This window comes from Trachypithecus francoisi, unplaced genomic scaffold (assembly GCF_009764315.1).
Source record: "Trachypithecus francoisi isolate TF-2019V2 unplaced genomic scaffold, Tfra_2.0 Lachesis_group3, whole genome shotgun sequence".
NCBI classification, from domain to species: Eukaryota; Metazoa; Chordata; class Mammalia; order Primates; family Cercopithecidae; genus Trachypithecus; species Trachypithecus francoisi.
Window position 1 is genome coordinate 44898435 of NW_022681468.1, and position 21742 is coordinate 44920176.

General features: G+C 33.4%; 1 protein-coding gene across 4 annotated transcripts in view; it reads right to left on the bottom strand.

The window, feature by feature from the left end:
- Positions 1 to 221: 221 nt before the first annotated feature.
- PPM1A (protein phosphatase, Mg2+/Mn2+ dependent 1A) overlaps positions 222 to 21742 on the bottom strand; it is a 52463-nt gene continuing 30942 nt past the window's right edge. For 3 of the 4 annotated variants that reach the window (XM_033187848.1, XM_033187845.1, XM_033187847.1), the window contains 5 exons: positions 15399 to 16252; positions 13508 to 13625; positions 9336 to 9444; positions 7804 to 7861; positions 222 to 6796 (listed from right to left, as the gene is read on the bottom strand). In XM_033187848.1, the coding sequence (XP_033043739.1) occupies positions 6767 to 6796; positions 7804 to 7861; positions 9336 to 9444; positions 13508 to 13625; positions 15399 to 16252 (1169 nt within the window). In that variant the 3' untranslated portion in view covers positions 222 to 6766. Of the gene's footprint in view, positions 6797 to 7803; positions 7862 to 9335; positions 9445 to 13507; positions 13626 to 15398; positions 16253 to 21504; positions 21558 to 21742 lie in introns of those variants that run through there. The other variant, XM_033187846.1, reaches the window with a different exon arrangement.

Consider the following 21742-nt stretch of genomic DNA (forward strand, 5'->3'; position numbering starts at 1 on the left):
TTCTGGAATGTTTCATGACAATAACCAACAACTGAAACTTTTTGGCTTTCAGTAAACTTCCTAAAATCAGGAAGGAATAAATCTAGTTCAAATTCTATCAGATTTATCTCTCAGTTGAAAAAAAATCTTTTAAGGTCTTCCAATAACTAATTTCAAAATTTCCAGGTTTCTTAGAATGAAAATGCTGCTTGCAATATTAAACAACCATAAATACACACACATTATGCAATTGCCTGTTTATTCAGTGGCACCAGTTTTGCAAACTAGAAATTATTTCTACTTTTCATCTAACATACAATCTGCAACCATTAGCAGGCTGAATGCAATTTTTCAATGAACTTGAAAATAAACAGTACATTCTTAAAGTTAGAACTGAATTCACATATTTTCTTTGGACCAGGAAATAATACATAATACAAAATATACATTTATGGAATTTCTTTAAAAGTGTGGATCACATAAACTGCAAAGTGGGTGAGTTGCTATGAAGAATTTTGTTACACACTGTAGTTAAGAAAAATATTTCTGCAATTATATTAGTCTTAACATTTATAGACTTTAAAAAATGAATCTCTATATAATGCAACATGCTTTTAACATGTACATCTCTCTCCACTCATAACGTTCATACAAATTAAGTGATATAACTCATTTCAAGAGTGAAATCAATCAGTATTGGGGCATATCACTACAAACAAGGTACTTTCCTGCAGATATGCTATTAAGTGAGTCAAGGGAGAACCAGGTAAGACAATGGTTTCTATGTTCCAGAAGACCCACAAATGGCAATAAGCTGTAATTAAACATCTGATTTTGGCAACAAATGCAAAATTCTATGTTTGTTACATTGTACTTACTATATTTTAGGAATCTCATTAACTGTGCATTGGTGGTGGTTGTCCGTGTTGGATGTTAACATCCTGAATTAGTACATAAATAACCTAATTCCTTAGAATATAAATTGAATTAAACATTTAATGAATTCTAATACTAGAAAGCTCAAAACATTAAAACCTGGTAAATGTATTACTTGTTAACATAGTATATCTGCATTATGAAGGCCAAAAATGTTCCAGATATATTCAATTTCTGTTTTATCTCTTTTCTATTGAATTTCTAAAGTGGCAAATCTTAGAGAAAGACATTAATGTCCAAAACTTCTGAATACTATTTTTCTTCACCTTTTAATCACTTTTCCCCCAAATATAGTATTTTTAAAAAGGTGTATTTTAATGTCAGATTCTAGCCAGGCCCCCCATCTACCTCTAGAGTGAAACAATTCCTTAAAATAGACTCAAGTTATTTTCATGCCCTTGAAATAATATTTTTGGGCTTTGCAGGAAAAGGGATGATGCCCTACTGTACTTTAGAATGGGCTCTTAACCATGGGGTCTCCATGAACCACTACAATATTGTAACCTTTAGGGAGATATGTATGTTATATATGCATTTTCCGGGGTAAAGGAGTCCCTAGGATTCATCAGTCTCAAAAGGCCTGTGACCCCAAAAGGTTAAGCATTGCTAAAATGATTTTGTGTCATTCACTGTACCTAATTAGGATATAACTAATTTTGTTCCGCAGCTACCCAATCTCTTACATCAATCTAACTTACTTTAGATAGTACCATACAAATGCACGTTACTAAATAGTCTTATACTGGATCAGGAGGACTATATAAAAGAAAAAGAAAAACTCTAAACAATTTTTCTAAACATTTAGTTTAATGAGAAAACCATTAGTTGAAAACTGGGTTTTGGAGCAATGAAAAGAAATGAAGGGTTGGGTTTTCTAGTGAAGAAACACTGTATTAATTCTTCTCAGTTGTTTCTACGACGAAGAATCAGTAACTCTTATTAATTTCCTTGCTGGAAAAATCAAATTTTCTGAAGCAGCAAAGGTTGATTCTTGTTGGTTTATGTGACACAATTGTTCTTATAAATTTACAGCCAGGTACAAAGAAGACTTTCCTATGGCTTTTAAAACAATTAAGAGTAATTCTTCCCTAGCTATCCCACTGCCATTTCCCCATTCCTCCATCTCCCAAGTTTTCTCATTTTCAGCCAGGTTTAACACAGTATTAGCTAGCCTTGATGAAGTAACACACTAAGCTTTCTTGCTCAAGAAAATGGAATTGTCCTGTTTCTGTTTGAAAAAAAGAGAAAACACCAAGAGGAAAATAGAGGAAACGAGGGCAGTATTTCGTGCAGGATAAGGAAGAAAAAAAGTCAACATTATCAACTTAAACAATCCTTTTTCTCCATCTCATAAAAATATAAGTTGTCAACTGCAATTTCAATATACCATTATAAGTTTTTCTAATTAGCACTCCTATCTGCTAGTAATATAAATAGGAAAACAGTGAGAGCAGAAGCCACTATCTTAATATACAGAACAACTGAAAGGGAATCTGTGAACAAAATTACAAAATGTTCATTTGACAATGAATTGGAACCAATGCCTCTCATCATTTCTATTGAGCGTTTTGACTATCAGTAATAACTAACATTTAACTGAGACTTATTATTTTGATCAACAAAACAATACAATATTATACATTTTGAAAATGTATTCTTAAATATTTCAAGCATATTCCAAGGTAATATACAATTTAAAACATATATAAACCAAAACACATGGCACATAACTGAAGGAAGTAACACCAAATTAGGCTTCCAAAATTTTGAACTCTTAAGAAGGCTTCCTAATGCCTAAAAGAAAAACTAGAAGACTAGATATTGAAAAAATGGTAATCTCACTAGCAGTATCTGTGAGCAAAAGTATATAAAACTCTTTAAGGTCCCTTAGAAGAAAAACCTCAAATGAGAAACAATTATATACTAAGATATTTACACATATTTTCTAATACAAAATCCTAATACTGTACAAACAGCCAAGTTTGAACTAAAAGTATATACCATGAAATTCAAAATTAAAATAAAACAAAAAATGGAGAAAAAAAGCAGTACCCAATTTCATCAGTTCTTTCAGAAATCACAAGTTGAACTCCAAATGAGTTTGTCCAGTAAAGATGGGCAGTGAAATTATTTTAAAATATTAAAACATAGTAATAATTTGGCTAAAATTTGACAATAACACTGGCAGTGTGTTGCAAAAACACAGAGTTCTACCTAAGATAAATTTAGCTAGAGATATTTACATTTTTAAATGCCTTAAACTCAAACTCCACCTACATTTCCATGGCTGGAGAATTTTCAGAAATCTATTACCTATTCCTCTGAGTTACTGCTGTCAGCAGGAAGAATAAAGGCCATTCGATAAATGCAATCAAGCATACTGAATGGGCTTAAGCCTCTTCAGTCCAATTTTATTCTTATGCTAAGCAAAATGTTCTTCTGAATGATTTTTAACTTCGGAGAGAAGAAAATAAACTGGAGAAGAGTTTTCAGGTGAGTAAAGGAAGTTTATAAACAAGCTCTTTAGGGCAGGGACCTGCCTTAATTAGCTAAGTACCTGGTAGATAACGGGTGGGCAATAGCTTTTTTTTTTTTGATGAGTGATCCAGTTATAATACTAACATACACTAGATTATAAATTGTCCAAATGTAAACTTGAAGCCAAGGATCTACTCATTTCTTTACAGTCCCAAGGTGCTTAGCCTAGAACAGTGTTTTACCGATAATACTCGAAACATTTTGTAAAAAAAACTGTTATTAGCTGGGTTAATATATGGTCATATGAATGATCACTAAAAGTACTGCTGTAATTCAGATTACTTGAATTACATAACTAATTTATTACTTCATCCAAATTTCTTAATGTTGAGATTAGTATAAAAAACTAAGTGGCTAGAGCAGTTGCATTAAGTACTCTAGAAGCAAGTTAATGCACTATAAAGTAAGTGTTTGAGATACTTCCAAAGTTGAATTAAGTATCACTTTGATTTTTTAAAGTAAGCGCTAATATTGATAACTGCTTCTATTGTCTATAAAAGTATATTCCCAAGAAAGTGGAAATTAGGAGATTCTACCCTGTTAAAACAATGAAAGAAAGGTCAGTGAAATTTTTTAATATTAGGGTAAAACAAAGCCTGCTATACAAAATGTTATTTCCTATTCATAGCAGCAAATAAGACATTTAAGTGATAAAAGTATATTTTGAGTACTGTATTATCATCACACAAGAACTTTTTCCCTCCAAAGAACAGAACACATCAAACATTTTTGAGGCATTGCCCTGAGATGCTAATTAGCACAAAAAAAGGGGATGGGGGTGAAGAATTTAAGTGGTACAAGAATGAAGTGCACAGTAGAGGTGCAAAAGTGCCTTTAAAACGTAGGTTGGTTTCCCCCACTATTACCTCCAGGAATCAGGAACAGTCTGCTGTTATAATGTATACTTCCTTCCTGTATTTTTATAGTAAAAAAATTATTAGTATGGCAGTGCTGATTCATGTGGAAAAGATTTAGTCTTCTCAGATCACTCAAATAGTTCTCTCTTGTTTCCAAGCCTAATTTCAATACTAATAATTTTGACAGGAATATTTTAATTTTCTCTTGTTTAAAGACTCAAAAAAAAAAAAAGCCGTAAATATGCTGTTATGGTTTGAAATATAGCTTTCCATCACATACTCTACTTGTGATTTAAGTTGTGCATCTCAAAAGATTACACAGTCCAGTTCAAAGTTTTGCAATTTCTGGAACTAAAACTGTCAGTCTACTTAAAATATTAAGGAACTGGCTTGTTATAATAGGGATTTAGCTTTCAGTACCAGCATGTCTGGTAATTAAGTCTATAATACAAGCACTGATATTCATTAAATGCACATTTAGATACTTGCAAAGCCATAACTTAGAACATTATCATACTTCGCACTCTACCACAGATTTAGACATTAAGTATTTATTGTAAGTATGGAATTGGTTCTGTAATTTCAACTGATATGAATTTCTAAATATAAATAGTACTTCAGTTTTTCTTCATTCATGCTGGAATAAGATATAAATTAAATACAATTAAGTTACATTTAATCACCTCACAAAATAAGAGGGATAATGAAAAAATTTTGCTGGTATTTAACTACTTAAATCTGAGACATTTCACATTACTTTCCCCACTACTCCCCTAACTTTACATTAATTTTAAGGCTATATATACAAATATGTATATTTCCAAGTTAGGGAAAAAACAAATATAACAAAATGGACTATACTGGTTTTTATACACAAAGTTTTGATTTTGTATTCAATGTTGTATTTTAGTCTTACATTTTAATAGTTTTCTAGTGGGAATCTGCCTACTGAATGATTACATGGTGATAAATACAATATTCAACCGAAAGAGACAAAAATACAGAAGGGCACGAACAGTAATCTTTTCAATGTGACAGATTTTAAAACTTACTTTCACATGCTTAATCAGAGGAATTTAAGCCTAAATTAAATTAGGTTATTTTTACATCTACAATTCCTTAAGCTTTGAAAGTTATTTGTAAAGGCCAACGGCTAAATATTATCAACATGCTATATTTCAAATCACAAATACATCTTAACCACTTGGATTCTAAAGACATGGACCAATTAAAAATCACGGGCAAACACACACAAACACACACACACACCCCTACCATAGAGTGTTAGATTGTCAAACTTTGACAATTATTTTAATTAAACTGAGGCAAATCCAAGCTGATACACATCTTAATGAAAAATAAGCAGCCTGAAAGAAACTATTTAAAAAACAGATTAAGGTACAACCAAAAATTAAATCTTTTAGTCTTTCTAATGGAAGGAAACACTTTCATCTATGCCTTGAGTAACAGTGTTGTCCAATTAAAAGAGACTAACATCTTTCCCTATGAGAAACGTCTCATTACAATGGCACAGTGTTTTAAAAGGCCGGGGTAAAAGAGGAATTACACATACATGATTAAATTTCTTGTTTGTTAAATCAAGCTTTATTGATAAAATGGAATTCAGAATATCTTACTAGGAACAGCAGCAGGCCCAGCCAATCATGATAGCAAAAATGTGGCAGTTTCCTACTATATGTAGGAAGCTGCTGCTTATCAATTAGTAATTAAATGTAAGGACTTGTAAAAGAGGTGCAAAGAAACAAGGCATTTAGCCCCAAGATTGAGATTCTTACAAATACACTGTATTATTACCTGCAATACTCATGGAAACAACGAAGGAACATCCTGAAAGACAGTTAAATGAAGGGACTGGCTTTATCAACAATGCCAACTCCCCTACCAAGAACATTTAAGATAGTTTTCAATAACTCCTTGGATGTTCAGCTTTGTAAGATTTTGAGATTATTTCCCATAATCATCTGCACATTTGAGCGTCTAGCTGACATGGCTGCTGCTCTCCCTGTTCCAACCCCAAGTCCAAACACAACATGACTTGAAACGGCTATATATCTGTTGCATCACACAATAAGCCAAACATTTCTTGTAACTTTGATAGTGATTTAAAGCAGTTCATAATTAAATATGAGCATTTTGTACAAGAACAATTACACTTTACAAAAAAAAAACAAAATCATACAACAAAAATTGCTGGAGTCTGATTTACAACATGAATTATGGTTTGAAATCACGTTTACATAAGTCTCAAATTTACAAAAAAAAAAAAAATCAGTTCTGGGCTAGCTGTTGTACTGCTGAAGTTCTCTGATGTAATCATTCTCACCCATGTCATATCCCCTTCCTTAAAGTTGAGGATGGATGTTAAAAGGTTCAACAAAGTTGAGCTGTACTCTCCTTTGGAGGTGAAGGTAAACTCCATGACTAGATGAGCAGTTTTACCACATATCATCTGTTGATGTAGAGTCCTTTATAAAAGGAAGCAAAACAAGGAACAACGTTAAAGTTTAGCAGTGCCAAAATACACCATACTTTCTGAATAATGGAGAAAGATAATGTTCTGTAAAGATGACTTTCAGAATATAAATGTTTTTTAAAGTATGTAAGTATATATGTGTATATATGAAATATCAATGTTTAATCTGTTCAAAGAATTGTTAATCCTTTGTTTTGTTTTTGGAAAATATTTGAAATATGGTTTTATGGTGAGGCTGACCAAATGTATTACTAAATCAATAAATCTATTAAAAAGAATTTTTTCTTTAATGAAATCCAATAGTTTTAGAATACCACTTTTATAAACCTTTATTGCATCAGAAAAGATTAAGAACTCAAGTAAGATGAGATGTGAAGAAGCTTCATAATGCAATACATAAAATATTTCAGAGCTGTGCCCACATGATTTTTACGTTATCACTTTTCTATAAACATCATACAACAGAATTGCAATAGAACACTTAACTGGAGAGTATGGCATTCTAATGTCTATTTATGCAAACAATTCTGTAATATTTAAGTGAAGTGTATACTTCGGGATTCCTGACAAAGGCAATTCCAACCATATAAACTATTTAGTGGAGACAAACATTCTGAAGTTCTGCTGCAGCTGCTTACAAAACTCAGAATAAGACAAGATTCTGAGTAGAGATAGTCCCAACTTCGAAAAAAAAAAAAAAAATTTAGTGGAGGCAAAGCAAACCTTCTGAAGTTGACTGCTTGTAAAGACTTAAAAAATCCAGAATAATTCAAAAGGACTTTCTTCTTTTTTGAGAGAGGTGGCCACTCACCATGATTATGTCCTCAATCACTAGAACTGTGGTGCAGGAGAGATCAGAGCAAGCAGAGTTCAAAGCAATCAATCAGGGGTGTGTGTAAGAGAATGGGTACAGTGAACAGCTCTGCAAAAACAGGTAGGAAGGATATGCATTTAGAGTGGAGGGGAAGGGAAAGCAAAGGGAGCTAAAATGCTACTTACAGTGTCATCATTTTTGTAAGGATTCAGTCTATTGTAAACGGCTTCAATAACATTCCTCCTAAGTGTAAAAAAATGCAGAAAATTAATTCTTCAGAAAGCAAAACACTGCTTAGTAACTCATAGCCAGGTGTTTATTAAAATTTCTAAGATAATCTTACACTCAGAAATTATTTTAGTTCTATTTCTTGCTGTCAACAGTGACCCTCACTTTAAGATATTTGGGCCCCTATGTTAAGTAGAGGTGAGTTCACTCTAAAATGTCTTATAACACTCTACCAACCCAGTTTTAGAAGGCTAAAAATTACAGATTTAAAAAAAAAAAGTCTATATAGTCTATCTCCATTTGAACTGGTTTAAATGGTTATGAGTCATCAATGGCAATGCCATTCTTAAGATATAATACTAACATAAGCTAGGTAAGAGTTGCATTGTAGTTTTGAAGAATCAGAGTATACTTTATATTAAAGCTTCTACTTTTCTTAATGCCCTTTTTAATAGTTCTATTAAAACTGAAATGTCAAATAAGACATTTCCATGACAAGTCTAGGAATTAGTTTTGAGTAACACTTTATTAAAAATCTGTAGTGTATTTACAAGTTATAGTCTCCCTACTTCCAAAGTTGATTTGACGTAATTTTATAGATCGTTTCATAGAAAGCCATATGGAAAAAAAGTTTCCAAGAAATAAAAGCTTCAAACAGGAAGTTCCACAATCACTAGTGATTACAAAGAACATGGTCACATTTGCAAAACACGGTAGAGAATCGAGAACATTAGTCAATAATATATCTTCACTGTAAGTACAAGAAGTCTTCACTTGTAGTTTTAGCACATTTACTCTATATCCAAATTCAAGCCAAAGGTATTTGCAAGTTTTATGTTTGTAAGTCAATTATATGGATATTTGAGGTAAAAATGTTTTAAGCCTTGGAACTGCTTGAATTTTCCACTTTATTATGTAAAGATGTAAGCTTAATATTTAACACAAAGTAGTCCAATTCTATGAACTGAAGTGGAAAGGGAAAAGACAAGAAATATATTCTTCTTCCCTGACACCTAAAACCAACTAACCAGCAATCAACAAACAAAAACACTGGGAAAATCAGACATAGAAACATCGTCCATAAGAGGAAAGGGAATTTTCAGGGTGTTAAGTTACTCAGGGATTGACCAAATCAAATTATACTACTACTAACGATGACACTTAGAATTTTGTAAATTTTTAATGTAGTGCTATGTCATTTAGTTTAAAAATTCTTTCAGTATATTATCTTGTTTATGCTCTATGAGGAAATCAGTGCCAACCGAACTTCCAATAAAGACAACTCTCATTGCAATTAGTTACAATGATACTGATATCTAAGTCTAAACAAGCTCTACATAGTCTAACACTAAAAAAAAATTGAAATCACAGATTAAAACACAGATAAATGCATCAGTTCAGAAATTAGGTAAACACACATTTTATCAATAAATACCTAACATTTTCATACACTGACATAAAGCGTAAGAGTGTACAGAATGTAACTTACTTGCTTGCCAATTCACCCCCTGGTGGGAGGCTGGGGATGTTCTCACTCGCTAATGTGCGCATCACATGGACTAAGTCGGGGACGCCTTCCCCCTGCTTCTTTATGATTTCTGGGAATCAGAAGTACTTTTTTTGTAAGTGTTATCCAAATTTAATTAAAAAGAAAACCGAAATAAAGATAACCTAGCTTTTTAAAGATGGCATTTACCACATCTGAGATATTTCTAATCTGGTATTATTAAAAAAAAAAAAAAAAATCAAGTTGACCTCTGAAGATTTATGACAAAAAATGCATAAAATGACACATAAGATTAACTTCAAATCAAAACTAAAATATGAAAAAATATTTCATGTTAAATCAGCATATTATATAATCAAGGATATGTGTGCACAAGTGAGAATATCTTTTCTTAAGATGTCAACTAGTTACTTCTTACATCACTTCTCTCTTTAGACTGGAAACATGTTTCCTGAACTTTGCCCTATATAATATACTGCGTGGAATTTTAAAAAACAATTTCAAGATTTGAAAATAATAACCCTTAATTATAGGGGAATTTATAGATTATACACTAACTCAATTATTTTATGTATATATTTATATTTGTAAAATGATACTTAAATAGCATCCACAGATTATGTACTTGAACATCACTGTCTCAGTTTAATTCTTCTCTAAAGTATCTTTAAACAATATACTGTATAGATATATAATACCATTTCCTTCACTGATTACTTGAACAAAGCCTTGAATAGAAAAGGCCTAAATTTCCTTACACAACGCTTAAAAAGAGAACCATTTGATAAACCATACAACTGCATTTAAAAGAATTTTAAAATATCCAGTTATTAAAAGGGCACAGCAATATGATCTGTAGTGCTGCTGTGCAGATGCATACTGTTATTCACATCACAGAATATAAACAATTATGAACAAAGAACCTTACAAAGAACTCTAAAACTATTCCTCTAAGTATAAAAAGTCTTCACTTGCAGTTTTAGCACACATACTCCACATGCAAATTCAAGTCAGAACTATTTGTAAGTTATATGTTCAAGTTTTGTTGAGTTTTTGTTTTTCAATGTTTACAGTAAGAAATGGTATTTTCTTCGTCATTAGTGGGGCAAGAAATCATCATTCTGCTTCTCAATTTGTAAATACCTTTGAAAAACAAATAAAGATTCATCCTTCAATCAGGCCTCAAAATTTTTAAAGAAGACATGGCTACCCATAATATTTCTTTAAATGGTTCAAACTGTCCTTTTAGAATAAAGGCCAATTTTTACCATCTATTACTTTTTTGCCTTAAAAAAAAAAAAAAAAAAAAACAGTCTTAAATCTGAACAAAAAGCAAGGATCTCAGATTTGGTTTGCCAAGTTCCTTTATTGTGTAATCTTTAACATCTAGTATATTTGTTCTACATGGTTCTAATGCTGGAAATCTGCTGTACAAAAATAAAGGGATTTGATGTTTACCTAAACTGCACAATTTCACAATCTAAAACTAATACACTTAACATACAGTCTCCACTAAGCCAATACAATTATTTGGATAGATAACTAGATACAATAGAAATAAACACTGATGATAAGTTGAATCAATAATGGTTTCAGGTCTAAAAAACATTACCTTGAATCATCTATACTTGATGTATCTTACATCTCTTTTGTTAAAATATAAATTAGGATATTTTAACTGTGAAGAAAATTACAGGAAAACAAATTCTCATAAAAAAAAATGTAAAGTTTTAAAAACAGTTAATATCTCCTATTCCACGTGGGACAACACATTTAAACTACCTGACCATTCATACTATACTAGCCTTGCTTCTATCTGCTTTCAAAAAAGAAAAAGAAATGAATTTTAAGAAATATTCCTTTAATTTCTGTTATCTATACATTTTACTTAGAATTGTAAAGACTGAACGCTTCTTCTAAAGAATATTTATGTATAGAAGATCCATGTTTCACATACATATACACAAACACATTCTGCTCCTTTCCACTCCCCTCCACCAAACTTCAGGGATTCTATCAGTTATCTCCAAATTAGCAACTTTAAAGCTAAGGTAGTCAGTAGCAAAGATTTTGAAAATATATACATAAAAGTATAATTTTAAATTGGCTTAGAAGGACCACAAAATTAATAGTAATATAAATTATGAGCTGAATCTTTTCATACCCCCAAGAGAGTCAAGTATTTAGAAGGGAACAAATAAGAGAAAAGGAGAGCTGGAAGGCCTTTCCTTTTCTATATTGTGGACAGAGAAGCCAAAAGTGTTCCAAGCAAATAAAAAGAGGTTTAGTAGGTCACAGCAATCTAGTGAAGGCATGTATTTAAAGAAAGAGAGAGAGAGAAAAGAAAAAGGCATTCGGGTGCCTGCTTTGGAAGCTGAAGGCAGTATTTTTCACTGAGGACATACAACAACTTTTACAATACAAACAGTTACATTCTATGTTTTAAAATAGCAGCAATCTTAATGTAGTATTTAATCTCTAGTTGCAGTCTCATCGAATCTGAGTAAAAAATACCATATTTAATTTATGACAATCTCCAACTGAATGGTACAAGTATAACACTTTAACATATCAAAAATATTGAGTATCAATGTAAATTTTGTCCAGGTGGCAACTCTTGCTTGATAAGAAATATGAAACTTATTATTGTAACAAAATTATGTAAAGTGAGTATTTCATAATTCCATCTAAAACTTAAAGAGTACACATTAAAGAAAAAAGCAGCAATTCATTTCTAAAATTGGATCCCATTTCATAGTAAAAATATTAAAATACTTATTTCTTTAAACCAATAAGAAAACATATGTGCCCAAGTTAAAGTGCCAATACATTAAATATCAACTTATCCCTATACATATTATTCTTACGAATTTATATTTTCCCACTAATCAACAGTTTGAACCAATGATTGTAGCATTCTAAATATTTTTAAATGTTACTATACCTATAATTTATATTGAATGATTTAAAATATAAAAATTCCAAGACCCTTGGTAACAGTAAGGAGACAAATTCGTTGAACAGTACGTCCAATGAATGCAATACTAAATAGTACAAACACATAGGAGATGTATGACTATCAAGTGGCGGACGGCAATAAAAACAAAATAGTAGCCTCTAGACAGTACTAAAGAACAAAACCAATCATGATTCTAGTATCAGACTGATTATGATTGGTATCAAACAGTAAAAAGGGAAAAAACAAAATTAAAGTGAATAGTAATTTTAATAATGCAGGCACAGTGGGATGTAGGTGTGGCAGGTCAATGTTTGCATGCGATTAGAGAGGTCTTTAATGTGCAAATTAACGACATTAGGAACCTAAAATAAAATGCATTTTAACGCTACTTTTTACATTTAATTTTTTTCTTACTTTTTTTCTACCCCAGCTCACCAGCATTTTCATGTTTTAACACTATAAAAGTCATGTCAAGTTTTTCTGCTTAGAGAAACTGCATAATATATACACTTACTGCATATATGCAATAAACTGGAAGTCTCTGCAGAATTATGAGAAATATACTCCAGAAATGCCCAACTTATTTCTTAATCTTACTCGGCAGTTACTTTTCTGCCAGGTGGAGAAATATTATGTCTTTTATTGAGGTCTATCTTATTTAGGTGAGACAGTTTATGACTTAGGTAAGAAGCTCTGAAACAGTTTAAAGCAAGTTTTTTAAAGTTGTGTATATAAAGTTGCTAATGACAAGTCTGTGATTTTCAAGTTATAGAAAAAAGGCCCTAGAGATTAAAAATTAATATCACACCTTTTCATAGAAAGATGGTATTCAAATTATCACCATCACAATCTCTTTGTAATTAAATAAACCACAAATCAGATTTTCCCGGCATAAAATTACTCATGCCAGTGAATTAAGAATTTTAGAGCGCATAAACATTTTAGCCTTTTAAAACAAAAGTATCCTGAACAGAATGTAAGTTACTTTCCACGCTAGTTGTTATTTCTAATATAACTGTGATAGGACAACTGCATACATCTTAACAGTTACTACAGAAATGTCCTTTTCCACTTTCGTACACTAGACACTAGATGTCAAAGACACATAAAAATCTAAAAACTAAAATGTTAAAAGTTTGATTGTGTTGAAGATTTTTCTTTAATAAAGCTACTTATTTTTTGTTAAATGATCCACCTTCTACTCTGCATTCCAGGTACTTGTCCAACTCTGCCTCCTTCTTCACTGCTTCTGGCGATACTTTGGGTGCATTTGGAAAACAGATCAAAATCACACTCATGTTGTCTCGACTTCCCTGGGAAGAAAAAAATTTGAGAAATCTGAGTTTTCTTTTTGCTCTTCAAAGCCTTGAGAACCTTTACAGCTGTGCCAATTAGCTATACTTGTTCTAGTGAAAATGTTACTTTTAGGGAGAAAAATTATATATATGCACGTGCACGTGCAAGCGTGTGTGTGTGTGCAATGACTCCCACTCCCCCGAACAGTATAGAGAGAATACAGTATAACCAATACTCCAAAAGACAGGAGAGAAACATTACAGGTTAATCACACTGTAATAATAATTTTTTATAATTCTATAAAACAATACTATTTGTAAACATTTACTGGTAACTTAATTTGAAGTGATACCTAATACAAACATACAGGTACACACACATTCATTTCATACAACATGACAGAAAATTTTAACGGCATTGTTTACAATAGGATTTGATCTGCAGTTACACGTACCTGATAAAATTACATTTAAAATAAATTATAAATTGTGGGGCTATTACATTTGCTTCCTAAGTAGAAATATGAAATAAGAGGTAAAACTACATATAAGGTTTATAAACTAGCTTTTAACTTGTATAATTAAAAAAACTGACAACTTTTAGGAACTACATTCATTTTTAAAGACATCTAAGTATTCAAATGCTGTAATTAAAATATCTGAGTATCAAATATATCTAAGAATTTTAAAAAGTCAACATTTGTTTAAAAAAAATCAAAGAATAAGTTAATAAGCATTATTGACAAAACAGAAGAGAGTGTGGCAGAAAAAACACTGAACCCAAGTCAAGGGCTTGATTTTCTAGTCTTAATGCTGCTACCAATGTATAAAACCTTGTACAAGTCATTTATAATATCTCTAGGAAAGGGTGTAGCATGTATTATATGCTAAACTAGGCATTTTATATATATATATATATATACACACACACACACACATATGCTTATTAATTCCTCAACAGTCCTATAAGATACTATTATCTCCATTTTAAAGCTGAGAGAGATTGAACAATTTCTTCAGGAATGTAGAGTACAAAAGTAATAGAGGTAAGCTTTGGTCTCAAGTCTGTCTGACTCGTTAAAGTTTGTAGAACCTTCTCTGGCTTCAGCTTCCTCATTTGTAAAACAAAGGGGCTGAGCTAGCTCACCTATGTATATTATCCCATTTGATCCTCCTGACAACCCCATCAGACAACATAATAATGTCTTACCCTTTATATGATGAAAAAAACTGATTATTCAGAGTTTAAATAGCTTACCTAAAACCATACATTCTAAGTTCTTCTGACTCCATGTACAAGGCTATTTCTATTACATCACATCTAATGATCACTACATTCCTCTTTTAAGTGCTACAGACCCATTAAACCTTAGTTTCAAAGTATTAGGATATCACAAATGTACTGAGATATCACATGGTCAAAATACTAAAATTCTAAAATGCTTTTCATTTATAGACACTGAGGCCTAACCCTCCCCACCCTCTTTCTTTCAAAACATGCATTCTGATAAAATCTTTTTACCTTTGATAATCTTCCACATTATTACAAAGCTCAAGTAGTAAGACTAAACATTCAGCTTATAACTCTTGCAGATATGGTAACTGGGTAATTTATTTCTGCATAGTGTTCCTATGATATATTTTCATAACTGGTGAACGGTATCCTACAGAATCCTACAATTGTGCCAAAAACTTAGTTTTCAGAATTACAGATTCTAAGATGATTAAATACTAGAGTAGTGATTAATACGACATAAAATCATTTTATGTTTTTTTAAAAAGTCTAGCTACCTTATACAAACAGGTGTCGACTACTTCATTGCAAACTTTCTCAAGGTCATCAGTGACTTCAAGTCTGGATCTTACAAAATCACAGAGCTCTTCATTTCCCATAACATCCCAGATACCATCACATGCAAGGATAATGAACTGATCATCTTCTTCAGATCTTTCAATATCATGGACTTCAGGCTCTGGTGAGACAAGCTGCTCAGTAGGACCTTTTCCATGGACACATTTGTAATCAAAATCCCCAAGGGCCCTTGATACAGCCAGAGAGCCATTCACACGCTGAATCATTACAGAGCCACCTGCATTCTGAATTCGTTCTTTTTCCAGCGGATTACTTGGTTTGTGATCTTGTGTGAAGAAATGAACTTTCCTGTTCCTACAAAGTAAACCTCTTGAGTCTCCACAGTTAATGAAATAAGTATGTTGGGGAGAAATTAAGACACCTACAGCTGTTGACCCACTTCTATCTGCACCATGTTTCTTCTCTGACATAACTCTCATGTGTTCATCAATCTCCAGAAAACCTGTTCTGATTCCATTCTTTACATTTTCCACAGAAGGTGCTCCTGCAGACCCTTTAAAATCCTGGTTATTGGTGATGTGATCTAACAAATGCTCACAGCAGTATTTGGCAACCTGAGAACCAGCATGCCCATCATACACAGCAAAGAATGACCACGATTCAAGTCCACTTGGCAAACCGATCACAGCCGTATGTGCATCCTCCATTTCAACACGCCAACCTTGCATGCTGCTTAGCCCATATCGCAACCCATTACCCTGCCCCTGGGCATTATGCTTTTCCATCTTTGGCTTGTCTAAAAATGCTCCCATTATGTCTTGATCCTCTAGGTCTGCAAAGGAAGAGAAACAGGAAAGTCAATAACTGTCTTATCAACAAAATATGTACCAAACAATCTTTTTAATAAGTGAAAGAGATATGCAGGAATTCAAAACTCTTGTATTAAGCAGACATTCACGGTGTTGCCGACTTGGAATCTGGAGATTAACAAGGAGGAACTGGGGGAAAGCCTGATGAAGCACAGCGCACAACAGACAAAAAGGCAGAAAAAAACTAAAGCACTGGGATAAAGGGGAGAAGGCAGAAAGGAGACCTGGCAGTCGCCATCAACTTAAACGAACCAGGCCAAGTGTTTAAAGATACAATGAACACGTGTAAGCTAAGGATTAAGTTGTACATGTATCAATCAAGAAAAGCCAAACGAATTCATGACATACCCAAAAAACCTTCTAATTCAAATATCTTGGTTGAACATTCAGGGATTTTCAAGCTTGATTCCAAACTCCCTAGTTTTATTGTCACTTCATGAACTCTGAAAACCTAAAAAATAAGCTACTCACAATGCTCCAAATTTGCATGCTCCTTCAAGCCTTTGCTCATGTCAGTTTCCTTAACTGGAAACTCTTGCCTCATCCTTTCTATTTATAGAAAAAAGTACACCTATCCTTTTAAGTCTAGCTTACATTCTACTTTTTCCATGAGGTTTTTCAGTCTTTGATAAAGTCAGTAAGTTATTAAATTACTATAAATGCTCTAGCCTCAAATTTCAAGTTGCAAGCAATTATATATACAGATAACAAAGTGTACTATATAATATATAACACAATTACTACTAGTAATCTATTAATCAAATAGTAATAACATGTACCATTATTATTATACTCTATGACCATTAGGTATATAAAGAAAATCAAAGGGTCTAGTGACAGCCCTGCTGACAAGCCTGAAGGCTCAGCTAATCGAATCCTTTCCCAATACTCAAAATTTAACACTCCCTGGTCTAGAATGGGCCCACACAAGGCAAAAAGACAGCTGGTCAGAATTTACCTTGGCCCTTACCTGAACAATGGTTTAGAAATGTAGAAACCTGGGTTCAAACAATCAAGTAAGTCACAATTGAACTAAAGGCAATCCGAAAGAAGGATAGCATGACGAACAGAAATTTAATGGAGGTGAAGAGGAGTTAGGTAGTAGGGAATAATGGTGGAGAAAAGTATCTAGGTAAATCACTATGTAGCTTTGAGACTAGGGTATTGATGCTAATGATACTCAGCTCAGAGAGGAAACTTTGAGAAAAAGGGCAAGAAGAAAATCCTCCTAGGAAGGAAAAACATTTGTTTTCCCCTTCATTTTCCGTGTAGGTCCAAACTGATACATAAGCAGAAAAGACTGGTTGATTGGTATGGTAAAACCATCTGCCTCTGCCTCCTAGTACAGTTCAACTAATGGAAGGTAAGTAATGAAAACTAGCTATCATTCATCCTTTATGGTGATATTTATCAGATTATTTTTCTGACATCAAGTTGATACACATTGCAAAGGCGAGCATTTTGATTGGATAAAGGATAACGTAATAATGACACCTTATTAGCAGGCAATGTTTAAGAAGTAGTCTAAGTCCCTCTGGTAAGTGTTTTACAAGCATTACTTCATTTAATCTCTTCAACAACTCTCTAAGGTAGGTAATAATATTATCTCCAATTTATAGATGAAGAACCTTAGCCAAGATTAAATAACTTGGCCAAGATCACTCAACTAATAAGTTTAATGGCATCAGGGCTCTGCTTCAAGTCTGTGTGACTCTAAAGCATCGTTAACCCCTAAGAAAATGGGTCTCTACCATGGCTGTGCAACAGAAAAATAAATATTTCCAAATCAGAATTTCCAGGGTAGGGTTGGAACCTAGGTATCTATGATTTTTAGATTTTCATATGTGATTCTGAAACACAGTAAGACTGCAAACTGCTGGAAAAGATTAGATGCAATGCTTAAGGCAGAAGATGGGGGCACGTTAAGGGCCAACAAGAAATAACCAAAATTGCAGTAATCAAGACCACTATCCTAGGTTACAAGACCACGATCCTAGACTAGAAATAAGGTGAAGCTTTACAGAGGAAAGACTCCACTATCTTGATAAAAAGTAAGAAAAAAAGAGATGTGAGTGAAACCCAAAAACTTAAACACATTTAAGAGACAAACCAACAGAAGAGAATAGTAATGACAAACTTTCTTCCTCTAAGAATTCACCAATAGCATGAAGTACTGAAGAAAATAAGTTATAAAATTAGACTAACGTGAGTTTAAATTCTGGCTCTACTACTTAGTAATAGTGTGACTATTGAACCTTTCTGAATCTCTTTCTCCATCTGTTCCTCTATAAAATGTATATAAGAAGGTGGCCGGGTGTGGTGGCTTACGCCTATAATCCCACCACTTTGGGAGGCTGAGGTGAGCGGATCACAAAGTCAGGAATTCTAGGCCAGCCTGGCCAATATGGTGAAGCCCCGTCTCTACTAAAAATACAAAAATTAGCCAGGCATGGTGGCGCATGCCCATAATCCCAGCTACTTGGGAGGCTGAGGCAGAAGAATGGCTTGAACCTGGGAGGCAGAGGTTGCAATGAGTCAAGCTGAAATCGCATCACTGCACTACAGCCTGGGTGACAGAGCGAGATTCCATCTCCAAAAAGAAAAAAAAGTATATAAGAAGGCACTAACCTTACAAGATTCTTAAGAGGATTAAATGAAATAATGTATACAGTGCACAAATGATAGTGTCTAGCACATTATAAATAATATAGACATTATATGATTATTACACCATTTTTTCTGCCAGAGGAGGCAATCAATCACAATATTTCCTCCTTGCTGCCAGCTCTGATTACCATTAAATTAAACTTCTACATGATATACTTTAAAAGACACTTTAAACACTTCATTAGTAAATAGGGGAAGGCACATTTAAAACAAATGCCATTTCTCATCCATCTGGCAAAATCAAGAGTTGATCAGAATGTGGAGAAACAGGAACTCCCCTAGAGTGCTGACAGGAGTTTAAATTGGTTCAACCACTCTGAAATGCAACTGGCAACAGCTAGTTGAAGAAGCTGAAGATACACTTAAGCAAATACTCAGCAATTCCACTTCTAATTGTAGATCTCAAAACAATGTTTTAAAAATAATGAACATGGGTGATAAAACCAGTTTAATCAGTATGGGTTACACACAACCCAATCAGCTGGGTTGTGTGTAAACTGCATTTTGAAAAGATAAAATAGGCCGGGCACTGTGGCTCACGCCTGTGATCTCAGCACTTTGGGAGGCTGAGGTGGGTGGATTAATTGAGGTCAGGAGTTCGAGACCAGCCTGGCCAACACGGTGAAACCCTGTCTCTACTAATACAAAAAATGAACTGGGTGTGGTGGCAGGCACCTGTAATCCCAACTACTCAGGAGGCTGAGGCAGGAGAACTGTTTGAACCTGGGAGGTGGAGGTTGCAGTGAGCCAAGATCATGCCATTGCACTTCAGCCTGAGCAGCAAGAGTGAAACAATGTCTCAAGGAAACAAAACAAAACAAAATAGAGTGCATCCCAGGTGATAAAAGTAAGTAAATACTGTTTCTTGAAGTCTTTTTCCAAGTGTATATTTGTATTTACTAAGCTGAGGTGTATATAATTCTTACTGTGGTCACAATAAAAAGTATAAAACATGCGGTCTTGAAGAAACTCTCCCATCCATCCATCCAAGGTGACACGTTCAATGATCTTTTTGGAGAACCATAATAGTCAATGCTGGAAATAACCTAACTGCTCATTAGAAGGTAGAATGAGTAAATAACAGAATACAATTTATCAAAAACAGATCTAATTACATAAACACAGCTATTCCTAAAAAACAAAAGAAGACAATATGCTGAACAAGACAGCAAAACAATTCTATACACATATTTGATGAAAGTATAAAAACAAGGATAGGACGAATACAGACAAACTTCAGAATACTGGCTGTAAGCTCCATGAGAGCAGGGACTTTTTGTTTTATTCACTGGTGTCTTCCCAGCACTTGGAGCACAGCCTAACTAACACACAGAAGTAGTTCAGTTTTTGTTGAATGACTAGTTTCTCTCTGGGAAGACAAAGAAAAGAGAAGGGCTTCAGGAAAGGGTCTAACACAATGGGATACAACTGTATCTGCAACTGGTGTTTCTCGGACTTTGAAGCAGTAACAGGGAATTTAGGAACACAGTATCTGCTTTAGTTTTTCTAAATTATCTCTGCTTTTAGCTTTTCTTTGGTTCATCTAAGGTAAGCTGAATTCCTTCAAAAGTTACCTGTACTAAGAAGTCAAAAAAAAGAAAAGAAAAAAAGAAACTGGGAGCCAAAGAAAAGCAGACCATGAAATCTTTTAAAAGCACATAGGATTGTCTTAACTAAGATTCACTTCTATATTAGATTAGGAGCCTGGCTTTCCTCCTTATTCTTTTCTATAGCCTACATTTTTATCTCTGAACAATTACATGAGATAACCGGTGGTCACAGGCTTAATAATAACATCTAACATTGATGGAGAGATTACTACTGGTCAAGCACTGTTCTAAAGTTTTGTATATCTATTAACTTCTTTAATCTTCACACCAATCCTAAAAGATAGGTACCCTGTTTTACTCATGAAGAAACTGAGCCACAGATGAAACTGAGCCATCTGTTGAAGGTCAACAGCAAATTGCCTTATCTCTGTGTCTCAATTCCCTTAACTAGGATGAGGGAGGGAGACTGAGGGAGGTACTATGCTTAAGACACTTGACACCTACTAGTAAAGCATTCCTCAACTTCCTCATCTGTACAGTGGGCATATTAATACTTTCCTCTGAATGCTGCTGTAAGGTTTAAATGAGGCAATGCCTTGCAAGGCACCCATACAGAGCCTGGCAAAAATGAGGCACTCAGCAAACAGACACTGTTTAATTACTAATTCCTACATACACAGCCACATCTAGATTCCAACCTCAACTAGGGACCTTACTCTCACTTTTATAAAGAAGTACAGTAGTTATTTTTCAGATACACACATGAAACTACCAAATGATTAATTCTTTAAAGATAGAATATACTTTCTAAAAGCAAACCCCAGACTTTAAAAAATATATACAGTATATTAGAATATAAAAATGTAACAAACCAAGTAACCATCTGATAAAATTTTACGTTTAGTTCCATAGCAACTGTAAATACATAGTCAAGGGTAAATTAATAGTTCTGTGGTTGGACTTTTACATACTGAAAATAGGCAATATAAAAATCTTACCTCCTTGGGTTCTGAATAATTTGTAGAGTCCTGGTGAAGCAGCCAACTATAAGCTACATGGACACAAGAGCTGATTATATAAATATAATACCAAAAAGTACTTACTTGCAAATACTATGTTTACACAGTCATCTTCGTAAGTGGACTACTAAAGAATATTTTATTTAGTCCAATAATTAAATTGGCATATATCCATAAACAGTAAATCCCAAGGGAATTCAATTTGTCCATGAAAGTT